At 41.8% G+C, this 16870-nt stretch overlaps 1 protein-coding gene across 4 annotated transcripts in view; it reads right to left on the reverse strand.

Annotated features, from left to right (window-relative positions):
* LOC137636604 (uncharacterized) overlaps nt 1-16870 on the reverse strand; it is a 155267-nt gene that overhangs the window by 21594 nt on the left and 116803 nt on the right. For 3 of the 4 annotated variants that reach the window (XM_068369008.1, XM_068369007.1, XM_068369005.1), the window contains 4 exons: nt 16104-16251; nt 15186-15218; nt 8081-8182; nt 237-472 (listed from right to left, as the gene is read on the reverse strand). In XM_068369008.1, the coding sequence (XP_068225109.1) occupies nt 237-472; nt 8081-8182; nt 15186-15218; nt 16104-16251 (519 nt within the window). The remainder of the gene's footprint in view (nt 1-236; nt 473-8080; nt 8183-15185; nt 15219-16103; nt 16252-16870) is intronic. The other variant, XM_068369006.1, reaches the window with a different exon arrangement.

Here is a 16870-nt window from a genome sequence, read left to right on the forward strand (position 1 = left end):
TATTTTCTTTTTGTATTAACACTGCATAGCAGTTTGAAAAAAAAAATCCCTTCGTCTATTCTCGAGCCACAGTTAATTTGAAGTCATGAACCATTTGTGACTGAATGCTTGAGAGTAATGTGTGTTAGTGATATTATAAACAGCCCTTTATTAAAAATGTTCTTGATCGTTTATCATGCGCAATAGACAAGGTCAAGTGAGAATCAGCTCAAACTACAAACAGCTACACCTCTTACTTAATTCTCTCGGCAGCGACGTCTCTGTCCTCTTCAGCCCCGGCTAGCGATCGGGAAGAACCAGCTGGCTGGGGTAACGGCCCTAGACACTTTCTCCAGGTGTGGAGGATGGTTGTTCCAAGAACTGCCCAGATGGCTAGAGACAAGAAGTGTAATCCCAGGCCACCCTGTAACTTCGTATCCCAAGAGAATGGGGTCTCGTAGATGTCGATATCAAATCTTGCCAGTATTGCGGTCTGGGGAAAGTGAAGTACGTTTGTTAGTGGACATTTTTTTTTCTAAGTTTGAAAGTAGAGTAATACCCAGCCCTATGTTGATAATTTGTATCAGGAGATTTTTGACACAAATCGGAATACTATTGATGACACAAATGATGATAAAATACTTACAATTTTCAATATTAAACTTACCCGATAATCATGTAGCTGTCAACTCCGTTGCCCGACAGAATTCTATGGAGGGATACGCCAGCTATCACAATACTAGAAGGGGGTGTATTTACCAGCGCCACCTGTGGCCAGGTACTCAAGTACTTCTTGTTGACACCTCCTCAATTATTCCTCTGTCGTGCTTCCGGCAAGACGTTCTGGGATACGCTTATGTTCTTGGAGTATTTTCACGACTTTGGTGAAGTATTTCTCTTTGATTTCGGCTGTCGCTTTACTGGAAACTTCTATATTAGCTTAGTTAGCTTTTGGAATTAATTTGATTAATTATGGTGACGAGAGAGTATGAACTCTCGTTCACCTTTCAATGGCCGACCCTTCCCTTAGACGGAAGTGTTGGTGTCTAAGAGAGTATAGACTCTCTTTCTTAATTTTGCTTAACAAAAGTTATAGATTTATTTTATATCTCTCCGCCTCTTATAGGCCTCTTCGATTAACTTCCTTTTATTATAAACTCATTAAAATTAATTTTTATATTTGTTTATATTCGACCTTCCTAATAGTAGGTGGTCTTTTACCGAAGTTAATAAACTTTGAGCCCGTCATTTCGGTTTTACCTGTTAACATATTATGCTATTTCCGCGACAGAGTTTGAAAGATTTTCTTTGACAGTCTCGTACTGTTTTCAAAGTTGAACTAACGTTTTGTTTTGTCTCTGCAGTTGTTGACGTTCAGAACGTTCAACTTGCACTCTATCGTTACGATAGAGAAAGAATGTTCACGGTTTCACGTTGCAGTAAGAGTAACCGTGTCTAGCGTTTTGTTCATTCTTTCTTAACTTAATGGTTTTGATCCTAATAAAGGAACTTTTCAGTTTTTTCCTTTAACAATAATATGTTTTAACGATATATATGATTGGGCTCTTCTCTCAGGTTCTAAGTCAAGAGAGGGAGAGAGAGAGAGAGATAGAGACGAAGGGAGAGAGAGGATAAACGTTTCATTCAAGCCTGCCAGGCGTACGAGTAACGTCGTTATCGTTTTTTGCTCTTCTCCCTAGTCTCTTTAGGGGAAGAAACTAAACGTTTCTAGAGTGATCTAGTGTTTAGTCTCTTTCCAACCACTGAATTATCTTTCATTAGATTTTTCTGTTACATTGTAATTCTGTTTTCGCAATTACTAACTTTGAGAAAGGATAGAATTGCGTATTTCAGGTACAAACCACTTAAAGTTTCGAGTTCAGTGAAATAAGTGCAAACAGAAATCAAAGTGATAAGTGATTAGTGCGTGAGGGTACTTTTGTGCGCGCCAGTCGTCCTCCCAGTCCGGGACCTCTTGCAAGCTCCCAAGCCCAGGGGAGAAGCAATGTCGAAGGGCATAAGGGTTCAGCAGGCCTTGATCGGCGCACAGAAGTATCCTCGGTGGTTGTGGGCGTGTCTTACCGAGACCGTCACTCCCACCCGCAGACGATTGAGCCCTTATTTTGCTCGTCTGCAGAAGAGATTAGGGGAGAAAATAAAGGCAGAGTAACGCTGGTCTCAGATCTCAAGACCTCTTAAACGTTAAGTCCAGACCTATGCCAGACGTACGAAGTTAAAGTTCACAACCCGAATGCAGTCATTGGGTTAGCTCTGACTCTCCTCAGTCATCAGTTGATTACACTCCGCCTAAGAGGAGTAAGGTTCTGCCACAACAGATCTCTGCTGTTAAGGCTTTACCTCAGCAGAACTTAGTGTCTGCCGACCCCAAGTTAACTCTACTGCAGTCCAATCAGTAACAACTTTCGGTCTTGATGCGTGAGTGTCGGGCTGAGAGTGTTACGCCTCCGCCTCCGCCTACACTCCCCCCCCGCCTATGATCGCTCCGCCTGATCACAGTACCACCTGCCAGGCGTACGATGTTGTGTACTCTACTACAGTCCATGCAAGCACAGCTTTCGGACTTGATGCGTGAGTGTCGGGCTGAGAGTGTTGCTCCTCCGCCTCCGCCTACACTCCCTCCTCCTACACTCGCTCCGCCTGATCACAGTACCATCTGCCAGGCGTACGATGTTGTGGACTCTACTACAGTCCATGCAAGCACAGCTTTCGGACTTGATGCGTGAGTGTCGGGCTGAGAGTGTTGCTCCTCCGCCTCCGCCTACACTCCCTCCACCTACACTCGCTCCGCCTGATCGCAGTACCACCTGCCAGCAGTTCCACTTGCCAGGCGTACGATGTTGAGCCACGTGCTGAGTTTGCTGTTCCCTGTGGTGTTCAGCCTCCGCCTTCCTTAAGGCAACCTTTACATTGGGATCAGGAGGATTATACCTCTCTTCCTCCGCCTCCACTTGCTGCTCCACCAGTGATGCAACACTCGGTTGAGGTACAACAACCTCTCCCGTCCATGAGTCAGTCTCCTCAGCTCTCGCTGCAGCGAGCTCAACCCTCCACAAGGCAAGCACCACAACACCTTAGCCTTGCGCCTCAGGAGCCTCAGCTTGCGAGACATTTACCTTGTTCTGCGCAGCCTCTTCCTCATCGCGCTCCGCTCACACCACAGGAACTGGAACTTGCTACTCCGCTTCCGCCAACCGCTCAGCAAGCGCAACCCTTGGGTTCAACCACTCATGCTAGGAGTCAGCCTCCTCCACCCATGCGCCTTCCTTCTGCTTGTCTTTTATTCAGCCTTTGCAGACTGAGCCTCAGGTGTTCCCTCATCGGAGTCTTGAAGAGGAAACCACAACTATTGTTGTTCCAGCTCGTTCTGACTCTGCTGTTCAGCATACCTCTCCTCCATTTTCATACCATGGTTTAAACCCCATGCAAGCATGCATAAAGCACTCTAGCACTGGTCATGGAATTTCTGAGAAATGTTAAACGCCATGCACACGCTCTGCTTTCCTTACAGCAGGCTCTGCTTACAGCAGGCTCTGCTTACTACATGCTCAGCATACAGCATGCTCTGCATTCAGCATGCTCTGCATACAACATGCTCTGCATACAGCATGCTCTGCATTCAGCATGCTCTGCATACAACATGCTCTACATACAGCATGCTCTGCATACAGCATACTCTGCATACATCATGCTCTGCATACCTTACCGCATGCTTCTCAACACATCTTGGGTTGTTGCCAACTCACTAGACTGTCAAGCAGTTTCATAACGTTGCCTTCTAGTCTGCTGCTTTTGCACCAGTGAACCCTCACTCAGAGAACTTAGCTTTTCTAGGATAAGGTCCCTGTAGATGAGAAAGTTCTTTTCTCCCTCCTTCTGATATTCCCTTGAGGACTCTGTCATTTGGAGGGAGCCTTTAGCTGCATAACCTCTTATGGACTTTTATTTAAGCATAACATGCTTACAGGGAAGGTAATGGTTCCACTTCAGCCGCTAATCCCGTCTGTTACCACACCTGCTCCCATAGACCTTGAGCTGTGTTGCATGACATGCAGTCCAAGCTTAGTCCTTGTTAGAGAATTTTTTGTTTACGGAGTCAATGTGTCACGGGGAAGACGTTCAACAACCAACAGAAGGGACTTGTTGTGACGCAGTGCGGCAACCTCAGCAACCCGTTAAGGAGTTGTCTGTACGACCCAGACAGTCTAGACAGATTCGGGTTGTCACTGTACTTCCTCGCTTGCCCATGATTGACAGTTTACAGACTGTGCAGCAGTATCATGATCTTGTGTCCGGCTCCGTCAGACGACTGGCTTTTAAGAGCTCCCACAAGTCGTCGCTGTCTGGAGATTTTCAAATGGACTATGGATCTGACCAAGGAACTGGGCCTCCTGGTCAATTTTGAGGAGTCTCAGCTCGTTCCATCCCAGACCATTGTCTCCTTGGGTATGGATCTTCAGAGTCGAGCTTTTCGGACTTGTCCGTCGGCCCCAAGGATCTTCCAAGCCCTAGAATGCATCCAGAGCATGCTGAGAAGGAACCGATGCTTAGTCAGGCAGTGGATGAGTCTAACAGGGACACTTTCATCGCTGGCCCTGTTCATCGAGTTAGGGAGACTCCACCTCCGCCCCCTTCAGTATCATCTAGCTGCTCACTGGATAAAGGACATGACGCTAGAGACGGGTTCAGTTCCTGTTTCCGAAGAGATGAGGTCTACTCTAACGTGGTGGAAGAACAGCATTCTTCTCAAGGAAGGTCTACCATTGGCTGTTCAGACCCCCGACCACCGTCTCTTCTCGGACGCATCGGACACGGGCTGGGGTGCGACACTGGACGGACAGGAATGCTCGGGAACATGGAATCAGGAGCAAAGGACACTTCACATCTATTGCAAGGAGTTGTTGGCAGTTCATCTGGCCTTGATAAACTTCAAGTCCCTCCAGCTTAACAAGGTGGTGGAGGTGAACTCCGACTACACCACAGCCTTGGCTTACATCTCCAAGCAGGGAGGGACTCATTCGAGGAAGTTGTTCGAGATCGCAAGGGACCTCCTCATTTGGTCAAAAGATCGAAAGCTCACGCTGGTAACGAGGCTCATTCAGGGCGATATGAATGTCATGGGAGATCGCCTCAGCCGGAAGGGTCAGGTCTTCCCCACAGAGTGGACCCTTCACAAGAATGTTTGCAGCAGACTTTGGGCCCTGTGGGGTCAGCCAACCATAGATCTATTCGCTACCTCGATGACCAAGAGGCTCCTCTTGTTTTGTTCTCCGATTCCAGACCCAGCAGCAGTTCGCGTGGATGCCTTTCTGCTGGATTGGTCCCATCTCGACCTGTATGCATTCCCGCCGTTCAAGATTGTCAACAGGGTACTTCAGAAGTTCGCCTCTCACAAAGGGACACGGCTGACGTTGGTTGCTCCCCTCTGGCCCGCGAGAGAATGGTTCACCGAGGTACTGCAATGGCTGGTCGACGTTCCCAGGACTCTTCCTCCTAGAGTGGACCTTCTGCGTCAACCTCACGTAAAGAAGGTACACCCAAACCTCCACGCTCTTCGTCTGACTGCCTTCAGACTATCGAAAGACTCTCAAGAGCTAGAGGCTTTTCGAAGGAGGCAGCCAGAGCGATTGCCAGAGCAAGGACGACATCCACTCTCAGAGTCTATCAGTCTTAATGGGAAGTCTTCCGAAGCTGGTGCAAGGCCAATGCAGTTTCCTCAACCAGTACCACTGTAACCCAGATTGCTGACTTCCTGTTACATCTAAGGAACGTAAGATCCCTATCAGCTCCTACGATCAAGGGTTACAGAAGTATGTTGGCAGCGGTTTTCCGCCACAGAGGCTTGGATCTTTCCTCCAACAAAGATCTACAGGACCTCCTTAGGTCTTTTGAGACCTCAAAGGAACGTCGGTTGTCCACTCCAGGCTGGAATCTAGACGTGGTCCTAAGGTTCCTAATGTCATCAGGATTTGAACCGCTCCAATCAGCCTCTTTTAAGGACCTCACATTAAAAACTCTTTTCCTCGTGTGCTTAGCAACAGGTAAAAGAGTAAGTGAGATCCACGCCTTCAGCAGGAACATAGGTTTCACATCTGAAACGGCTACATGTTCCTTGCAGCTCGGTTTTTTGGCTAAAAACGAGCTTCCTTCCCGTCCTTGGCCTAAGTCGTTCGAGATCCCAAGCCTGTCCAACATGGTGGGGAACGAACTGGAGAGAGTACTTTGCCCAGTTAGAGCTCTTAAGTACTATCTAAGAAGGTCAAAACCATTACGAGGACAATCAGAAGCCTTATGGTGTGCTATCAAGAAGCCTTCTCTACCAATGTCTAAGAACTCAGTTTCTTACTACATCAGGCTTCTGATTAGAGAAGCAAATTCTCATCTGAAGGAAGAAGACCTTGCTTTGCTGAAGGTAAGGACACATGAAGTGAGAGCTGTGGCTACTTCAGTGGCCTTCAAACAGAACCGTTCTCTGCAGAGTGTTATGGATGCAACCTATTGGAGAAGCAAGTCAGTGTTCGCATCATGCTATCTCAAAGATGTCCAGTCTCTTTACGAGTACTGCTACACCCTGGGTCCATTCGTAGCAACGAATGCAGTAGTAGGCGAGGGCTCAGCCACTACATTCCCATAATCCCATAACTTTTTAACCTTTCTCTTGAATACTTTTTATGGGTTGTACGGTCGACTAAGAAGCCTTCCACATCCTTGTTGATTTGGCGGGTGGTCAATTCTTTCTTGAGAAGCGCCAAGGTTAAAGGTTGTGATGAGGTCCTTTAGTATGGGTTGCAGCCCTGTATACTTTAGCACCTTTGAGTTGATTCAGCCTCCCAAGAGGAACGCTGCGCTCAGTAAGGAAGACGATCTTATTAAAGGCAGAGTAACGGTTCAAGTCGACTTCCTTACCAGGTACTTATTATTTCATTGTTATTGTGGATAACTGATTATATGAAATACGGGATACTTAGCTATCCTTTAGTCTTGTACACTGGTTTTTCACCCACCCCCCTGGGTGTGAATCAGCTACATGATTATCGGGTAAGTTTAATATTGAAAAATGTTATTTTTATTAATAAAATAAATTTTTGAATATACTTACCCGATAATCATGATTTAATCGACCCTCCCTTCCTCCCCATAGAGAACCAGTGGACCGAGGAATAATTGAGGAGGTGTCAACAAGAAGTACTTGAGTACCTGGCCACAGGTGGCGCTGGTAAATACACCCCCTTCTAGTATTGTGATAGCTGGCGTATCCCTCCATAGAATTCTGTCGGGCAACGGAGTTGACAGCTACATGATTATCGGGTAAGTATATTCAAAAATTTATTTTATTAATAAAAATAAAATTTTTCTATCATTTTAATAAAGCGCAAAGTATTTAAGTGTTCTTCATAATAAGGATAAAGTATTAAAAATTATCACAGTAATATAAATCCATTAACAATTGTCACCTTTTCTTGGAAATCCACTCTGTCATGAATGATAGAGGAATGCCAGACACTGTTGTCTGAGCCAGGCATAAATGGTGCGCAACATTCATTACTTTTTATCGCTTTTCATGTCTTGATCATGACAAATCTTTTGTATCGTTATAACATGACCCATGGATTCAATACTTTTATGGGGGCCATGGATAAAATCAGGAATATTCCAGATTCAAAATAATAATTTAATGCATAAGCACAATACACCAGAACACTTGCAAAAACTATATATGCACGTAGGTGGTAGGCTGTCTTGCTGAATCAGGCGGGAAGCTTCAGGACTTATCGCTATGATTTTTTTTATTACACTGTAATCCTACTTTTAAATTATGAAAAGGCTATTTTAGATTATTTTAATTTTATCATCAGTAGTCATAGCTTAAGCATATTGTATTGTTAACACCCAGTTGTGAATCAATTGTTAGACTTAACAAAGTAACAAGCCAACAGTAAAAATGAACATACCTCAGCAGTACACCTTAAGGGAAGGATTGAAATAGCATGTTCTTTTAATTAATAATATTTTCTGTTGTACCAAAAAAAGAAATTTACAAGTAAAGTTACTTGAATGACAAGATGGAACAGAAAACACTCACTTTTGCGTAGTTAATAGACAGGTCCTTGATACCAAAAGCAAAGGCGAAAGGAGGAAACACCAGGAATAGATATTTGAGCACTCCCTCCATCTCTTGCAACGTCTGTGGAAGAAATGCGATATGTTAAAAAATATACGCAGTCAATATTATTTCAACGTGCAGTCTGTCACAGTATTTTTTCCTCTGAAGCCACATCTCGTTAGAGACAGCTTAGTGTTGAATAAAAAATAAACATATTTACAGTATATGTATATATAAACATAGTGCTATACACTGTAAGATATAAGAAAAACTTATTTTAGTTAAAAATCCCATCCAAAAAGGTAACGATCAAAATCATCTTGTATGATGAAATATAAAATGGAAATAAGTTCATTTGTATAAAAAGACTATTAATTATTGCTTTAAAAAATAGGAAAAAAGATAAAATATACAATAAGTACCACTATAATGTTAGCACTTGAATAATCATGATAAGGTTGAGTAAACATTTTACACAATAGTTTCTAGCCCTTACATCACTAAATTCACCAACATGCAGATGTTAGTAGGATTTAATTAACTTGTTATACTTTGCATTCACTGGAATAATATGAGCATAGTTCATAACTGCAGTACTTTATTAGTAGGAGAAACATCAAGGAAGTGTGTTAGAATAAGCGTGAAATTTACATCTTAATGAAAGGTTTTTTACCCGATGCAAAAATTTCACTAACAGATAATAACTCCTCCTTTATGAAAATGGAATGTATAGATTGGTAATAATTATGATTTTACTTTTCATGTAGAACCTGAGACAGACAGATTTCTTATTCCTCACAAAAGGGATTTTGACGAAGGAAAAATCTATTTTTGGGCGAGGAACCTGTGTCGCTCCGTGAAATGTTCCTTAAAGCACCATTTCAAAGGTATAAATACTGCTAAATATACCAGAGAAAAAAGTTGCATGGAATGCCAGGAATATATCCAGCTCGCTCACCCCTAAAGGGTGTCGGTATTAAAACTGGGGCGAGTGATACCACTACCAGAGATCCCTTTCCAATTAGACTTCTCCCTCCTCAAAATCCCCCGTTACTATGAGGTGTCGTTCACAACAGCTACTGCCCCGCCCCACCACCACGACTACCTATCCTTCTCCCACCATTCCTTGTTAGCACCCGTGAACGTTCGGACGTGTTTTTCGTAGCTCTGTGTTATTTTGTGTTTGTGAAGATGTCAGGCGTTTTGGAGATCCATGCTCCCAAATCTGTTTGGGATTTCTAGGTAGAGACACACAGGCTTTTGTGTATATATTGTCATGAAGTATAAGTATTTAACTTTATCATAAACAATTATTTCTTAATTCCAACGAGAACTGCGGGTCAACCTCTCAGTTAAACAATTACAACTAAATTACACAAGTCAATTATACACGTACTGAATTACCTAACTTGTACTATTCTATTTTGCTCTTGCTCTTGCCGCGGGGGCATAAAACAATTAGAATAGCGCCAACGTTATCCCTGCGTGTCGTAAGAGGCGACTAAAAGGGACGGGACGAGGGGGCTGGGAACCCCCTCTCCTGTAAAAGTATCCTGTGAGACAGCAACAAAGAGATGGAGCTGGGGGGAGAGTGACTGCTCCCCACACTCTAGTTTTGGGGTGTTTGAATGTGCGTGGATGTAGTACGATAGAGAGTAAAAGATGTGAGATTGGAAGTATGTTTAGAAGTAGAAGGATGGATGTATTGGCCTTGTGTGAGACAAAGATGAAAGGAAAGGGTGAAGTGATGTTTGGTGAAATGTCTGGTAGAGTGTCTGGGATTGAAAGGGGAAGAGCGAGAGAAGGTGTGGCTTTATTGCTGAGTGAATGGATGACAGGTAAAGTAGTGGAATGGAAGGAGATATCATCTAGGTTAATGTGGGTAAGGGTTAGGTTGGGTAGGGAATGTTGGGCGTTTGTCAGTGCGTATGGGCCAGGTAGTGAGAAAAGTGAAGAAGAGCGGAATGAGTTTTGGAATGAATTAACTAGGTGTGTAGAAGGACTGGGTAGAAGGAATTATGTAGTTGTTATGGGTGACTTAAATGCTAGAGTGGGTGCTGGAGAGGTAGAAGGTGTCATTGGGAAGTATGGCGTACCAGGTGAAAATGAGAGTGGTGAGAGACTGGTAGATATGTGTGTTGAACAAGAGATGGTAATAAGTGCTAGCTTTTTTAAGAAGAAAGATAAAAATAAGTATACATGGGTAAGAGTGGCAAATGGAAGAGTAGTAGAAAGGGCATTAATGGATTATGTGTTGATAACTAAAAGAATGTTTGGAAGATTGAAAGACGTGCACGTGTTTAGGGGTATGGCTAACGGTATGTCTGATCATTTTTTGGTGGAAGGAAAATTAGTTGTAGCAAAAGAGTGGGGGAATAGAGTAGGTGGATGTAAAAGGGAGCTAGTGAGGGTTGAAGAGCTAATAAAACCTGGGGTAAAAAGTAAATATCAGGAAAGGTTGAAAATGGCATATGACGAGGTGAGAGTAAGAGAAACTGGTAATTTAGAGGAGGAGTGGAAGTTAGCAAAAGAAAATTTTGTTGGGATTGCAAGTGATGTATGTGGCAAGAAGGTTGTTGGAGGCAGCATGAGGAAGGGCAGTGAATGGTGGAATGAAGGAGTGAAGGTAAAAGTGGAAGAGAAAAAGAGGGCTTTTGAAGAATGGCTGCAGAGTAATAGTATAGAGAAGTATGAAAAATATAGAGAGAAAAAGGTGGAAGTAAAGCGCAAGGTACGTGAGGCAAAGAGGGCAGCTGACCTGAGGTGGGGTCAGGGACTGGGTCAGTCATATGAAGAGAATAAGAAGAGGTGGGGTCAGGGACTGGGTCAGTCATATGAAGAGAATAAGAAGAAGTTTTGGAAAGAAGTGAAGAGAGTAAGAAAGGCCGGCTCAAGAATTGAAGAGACAGTGAAAGATGGAAATGGAAGGTTGTTAAAAGGAGAGGAGGCAAGGAAAAGGTGGGCGGAATATTTTGAAAGTTTGCTGAATGTTGAGGATGATAGGGAGGCAGAGATTATTGCTGTTCCAGGTGTTGAGGTGCCAGTGATGGGAGATGAGAATGAGAGAGAGATTACAATAGAGGAAGTGAGGAGAGCACTAGATGAAACGAGAGTAGGAAAAGCATCTGGTATGGATGGTGTGAAAGCTGAGATGTTGAAGGAAGGGGGTGTGACTGTAATTGAATGGTTGGTGAGATTGTTTAATGTGTGTTTTGTGTTGTTAATGGTACCAGTAGATTGGGTCTGTGCATGTATTGTACCACTATATAAGGGTAAGGGAGATGTGCATGAGTTTTGTAATTCAAGAGGTATTAGTTTGTTGAGTGTAGTTGGAAAAGTGTATGGTAGAGTACTGATTAATAGGATTAAGGATAAAACAGAGAATGCAATCTGGGAAGTACAGGGGGGTTTTAGAAGAGGTAGGGGTTGTATGAATCAGATTTTTACAGTTAGGCAGATATGCGAGAAATAATTAGCAAAAGGTAAGGAGGTGTATGTTGCGTTTATGGATCTGGAGAAAGCATATGATAGAGTTGATAGGGAAGCAATGTGGAATGTGATGAGGTTATATGGAGTTGGTGGAAGGTTGTTGCAAGCAGTGAAAAGTTTCTACAAAGGTAGTAAAGCATGTGTTAGAATAGGAAATGAAGTGAGCGATTGGTTTCCAGTGAGAGTGGGGCTGAGACAAGGATGTGTGATGTCGCCGTGGTTGTTTAACTTGTATGTTGATGGAGTGGTGAGAGAGGTGAATGCTCGAGTGCTTGGACGAGGATTAAAACTGGTAGACGAGAATGATCATGAATGGGAGGTAAATCAGTTGTTGTTTGCGGATGATACGGTACTGGTAGCAGACACAGAAGAGAAGCTTGACCGACTAGTGACAGAATTTGGAAGAGTGTGTGAGAGAAGGAAGTTGAGAGTTAATGTGGGTAAGAGTAAGGTTATGAGATGTACGAGAAGGGAAGGTGGTGCAAGGTTGAATGTCATGTTGAATGGAGAGTTACTTGAGGAGGTGGATCAGTTTAAGTACTTGGGGTCTGTTGTTGCAGCAAATGGTGGAGTGGAAGCAGATGTACGTCAGAGAGTGAATGAAGGTTGCAAAGTGTTGGGGGCAGTTAAGGGAGTAGTAAAAAATAGAGGGTTGGGCATGAATGTAAAGAGAGTTCTATATGAGAAAGTGATTGTACCAACTGTGATGTATGGATCGGAGTTGTGGGGAATGAAAGTGATGGAGAGACAGAAATTGAATGTGTTTGAGATGAAGTGTCTGAGGAGTATGGCTGGTGTATCTCGAGTAGATAGGGTCAGGAACGAGGTGGTGAGGGTGAGAACGGGTGTAAGAAATGAGTTAGCGGCTAGAGTGGATATGAATGTGTTGAGGTGGTTTGGCCATGTTGAGAGAATGGAGAATGGCTGTCTGCTAAAGAAGGTGATGAATGCAAGAGTTGATGGGAGAAGTACAAGAGGAAGGCCAAGGTTTGGGTGGATGGATGGTGTGAAGAAAGCTCTGGGTGATAGGAGGATAGATGTGAGAGAGTCAAGAGAGCGTGCTAGAAATAGGAATGAATGGCGAGCGATTGTGACGCAGTTCCGGTAGGCCCTGCTGCTTCCTCCGGTGCCTTAGATGACCGCGGAGGTAGCAGCAGTAGGGGATTCAGCATTATGAAGCTTCATCTGTGGTGGAAATGTGGGAGGTTGGGCTGTGGCACCCTAGCAGTACCAGCTGAACTCGGCTGAGTCCCTGGTTAGGCTGGAGGAACATAGAGAGTAGAGGTCCCCTTTTTTGTTTTGTTCTTGTTGATGTCGGCTACCCCCCAAAATTGGGGGAAGTGCCTTTGGTATATGTATGTATGTATAATTCACACCTCATGATCATGATATATGGGGCTTCGGCCATAAATCTCCGTAATAGGGCTTACGAGGTCATTCTGTACCATAGTTTTACCATCAAGTAGAATTTAAATGAAGTTGGAAGGCAAAATGGAGGAAAGTAAATGGTAACTACAGGCTGAAGGAACAATGCAACTTCTGTATTACGAATGGACGTGCACACATGAACATGATTGCATCATTTGGTGTTAATTATTATTCATACAAGTCAAGCTGTAACATTAGTATGCAAAGCAGAATGCTTTAAGTACTAGGGTCCCTATAGGGAAAGTTTCTTAGTACAAAAAAAGAAAGAGTAAAGATTAGATTATAAGAGAGAAATAAAAAAAAAATTGTATAACAGTAACAATATTCACATGACTATATACAGCACAAAGAATTACAGTGATAATTTTGAAGATGAAGATAAAGATAAGAAAAGTCTATGATAATAAAAGTCTTCATACACCACAAGGTAATATGAGCTTTGATTTTTGGATAGGGCCTCCCTGCTTATGATAATATTTGTTTCAACCTAACCATTAGGGCATATAGAGACTGAATACTAGTTGCTTAATTGAGTGTAAAGTCGGCATAAATAAATTGAAATGTTATATATCAGCTAACTACTTAGAAAATCTAGTATTTTTCTAGTAGGTAAGAGCAATACATATTCTGGTAAAAGTGTAATATCCAGGAACATTTTGTAAATTCAAAAAAGAAGAAAGATAAAAATTAAGGCCTTGAAAATGCTGAAAAAAGATTTGAGAGCATGCAATTATCAATAAAATCCTACATTAAAAATGCATTGCTTCATACTAATGGTAGGAAGCACCATGATGTATTCTATAAAAGTTTGATGAAATAAAATTCATATTAGTTCATTCCTTAAATATCTGTGAGGACTGAAATGCATTTCGGGTTAACTTCGATACAAAGCTCTTCGGAAGTGATGGACAAACGTAAGGTTTTCATCCCATTAGATCTAACTTAAGATGGTTTTTACAACCACAGTAATCTTATATGTCCTACTTTATATAGACCCTTATTAATCATAATTATTTATGCTGACAATCTATAGTCCATTTCTTTTAGCGAGGCATATTTGCATCGACTCGCAGCGGTGTCCTTATAGCTCGGAAAAGTTTCCTGATCGCTGATTGGTTGGACAAGATATTTCTAACCAATCAGATGGCAGGAAACTTTTCCGAGCTAAAAGGGCACCGCTGCGAGTCGGTGCAAATCTGCCTCGCTAAAAGAAATGGACTATAGTTCAAAATACAACATCAACAATAACAATTATAGCTGTTTCTAGTTCATTGCAGGACAAACACCTCAGACATGTCATTTCATATCTGGATATCTGGCTAGTTTTTATCACCACGCTGGCCAGTGCTTATTGGTGATGGTGGGAGATTTTCTTCTGGTCGCTCACAAGCAAACCAACCTATAATCAATTCTTTTTAGTGAGGCAGATTTGCACCGACTCGCAGGGGTGCCCTTTTAGCTCGGAAAAGTTTCCTGATCGCTGATTGGTCGGGCAAGATAAATCTAACCAATCAGATGGCAGGAAACTTTTCTGAGCTAAAAGGTCACCGCTGCGAGTCACTGCAAATGCGCCCCATTAAAAAATATTGAGTATAGTATGGGTGGCCCTGGCTAGTAAAGCTTTGCTGATCACGGCGATAACGCAAACCCTTTCACAAGGTTAACCCTTTTACCCCCAATGGACGTACTGGTACGTTTCACAAAACTCATCCCTTTACCCCATGGACATACCGGAACATCCTTGCAAAAAACTGCTATTTACATTTTTTTTTGCATATTTTTGATAATTTTTTGAAAAACTTCAGGCATTTTCCAAGAGAATGAGACCAACCTGACCTCTCTATGACGAAAATTAAGGCTGTTAGAGCAATTTAAAAAAAATATACTGAAAATGTGCTTGAAAAAAAAAAAAAAACGCCTGGGGTTTAAGGGTTGGAAAGTTCCAAATAGCTTGGGGGTAAAAGGGTTAAGGTATCCCAACTCAGAAAGGATCTATAATATCCTAACTTAATTTACTTCAGACTAGAAAGAACTACTTAAAATTCTGATTAAGCTTATTTGTGGGAATAAAACTTCTCATTTTCCAACACATCCAAGAACTTTGAAGTCAACCTTTGAAGTATAGTAACGATAGCATTATCAGTGCCTCCAGATCGAAGGTACTTACAATAACCCTGGAGCGAATGTCATAACCCATGTCCTAAGGAAATGTACAATAATGATAATCACGGAGCTTTAAATTTATCACTTAAGAATAAATTGTTGCGGACTAAAATTCTCCCTTAAGCAAAATCAACCATAGCCATTTTTACTTTATTTGAGATAGGAATTCATCTTTCAAAAATTGGAAAATCAATCTTGCAACATTTTTTTTCCTGATCCCAGCAAATAAAAATCTCATCTAATGGCTTTTGTAATTCTAGAATAAATATATTTTCATAAAATTTATGTAAAATTTTTCTATAAAATGAGAAAAGTTTAGGGAAAATGTAAACCAAATTGAAAAATCATAAAAGCTAAAAAAAGACAGCTTTGAATTTTACACATCTGTAACAGTTCATCTTTGTATATTCAAATTGTCAAAACATAACTTCTTGTATAGTCACTTTCATTAAACAGATTTTGACATAGGAAAATTCTATTTTTGGGTGAGATATCCATGTCGTCCTGATGGCAGTTCCCTTCGGCTGCTTCCTACTGTATAATATTTCTGCAAGTGATATTACAAGAGAATTACCGTCAGGTATCACAGGGTTCTAACCCCCGGAACGACTATCCGAAGATATCGTGTATAATCAGGGACGCATCCAAAGATAAGCATAGATATCTGCACCCCCAATAGACTTTACCCAGTCTAATCCACTAAGGGGAAAGATAAGTGAGGAGCCGTTACATATCCTCTCACCTTACGGTGCCCTCGTACGTCTCTGGCGCCTCGTTCCTTTAAAGACTTCAAATTGAAACTGGTCTTAGTGATTCCAAGAGTTACTCTCTTTACACACCTACAAAGACGAACTGCTACAGATAATGCAGGACAGTATATATACTAAAAAGTCCTCGCAACCCCAAGATAGCAATAACTTACCGCGACCCAGGTATAAAACTGGCAGGTGACGACAATCAGCGACGTGATCAGGCCCGTTGCGAACACGGTCGAAAAAAACACGAGAACGGCGGAGGCTTCCGACTTGAAGAATCCCTCCACCAGGTAGAAGAGAGGTAGTAAGCTTAACCTGCAAGGTAGATAAAATCTGAATTCTCTATTTAGAAGATATTTCATCATTCTGCTTTTTACTAAAAGGATCACCATGTTCAGTTATGTAAGAATGCACATAAAAGGATGAATTTCATACAGAAACTTTACTTATAGATGGGAAATAGATTATACATATGTATGTGCTTAAATTTCCAATTGAAATTATCAAACTGAATAGCCATTATTCTTCTACAACATATATGCACACCAACTTCTCATTAATACATTTTTTTAAATATTTTGTTCATTCAGAGACAAATACAGTATAGGATCATTTCTGTATAATTGAAACATCAAAAGTAGATTCTTATAATCTTACTAACCTCCTGAAGATTTAAATATTAATCAAATATTGCAGTACAATCATACATACTGTATGTATGATTATCACAGGGTTATGCAATTTAGGAGGCAAAGGAATTGCTTTTTTGTGAGGAAATCTTTAAAAGCAGTAAGGTAATGTACTTATTTTAAATGAAAATGGTTAAAGAAAACTACGAATATACGTAAAAAAACCTTTCCAAACAAACTGTATTAAAATGTTCAAGATTTAGTTTGTGGTATTTTTAGTGGGATTGAACTCTCCTTTGTAACTA

This window comes from Palaemon carinicauda, unplaced genomic scaffold (genome assembly GCF_036898095.1).
Source record: "Palaemon carinicauda isolate YSFRI2023 unplaced genomic scaffold, ASM3689809v2 scaffold34, whole genome shotgun sequence".
Taxonomy (NCBI): Eukaryota; Metazoa; Arthropoda; class Malacostraca; order Decapoda; family Palaemonidae; genus Palaemon; species Palaemon carinicauda.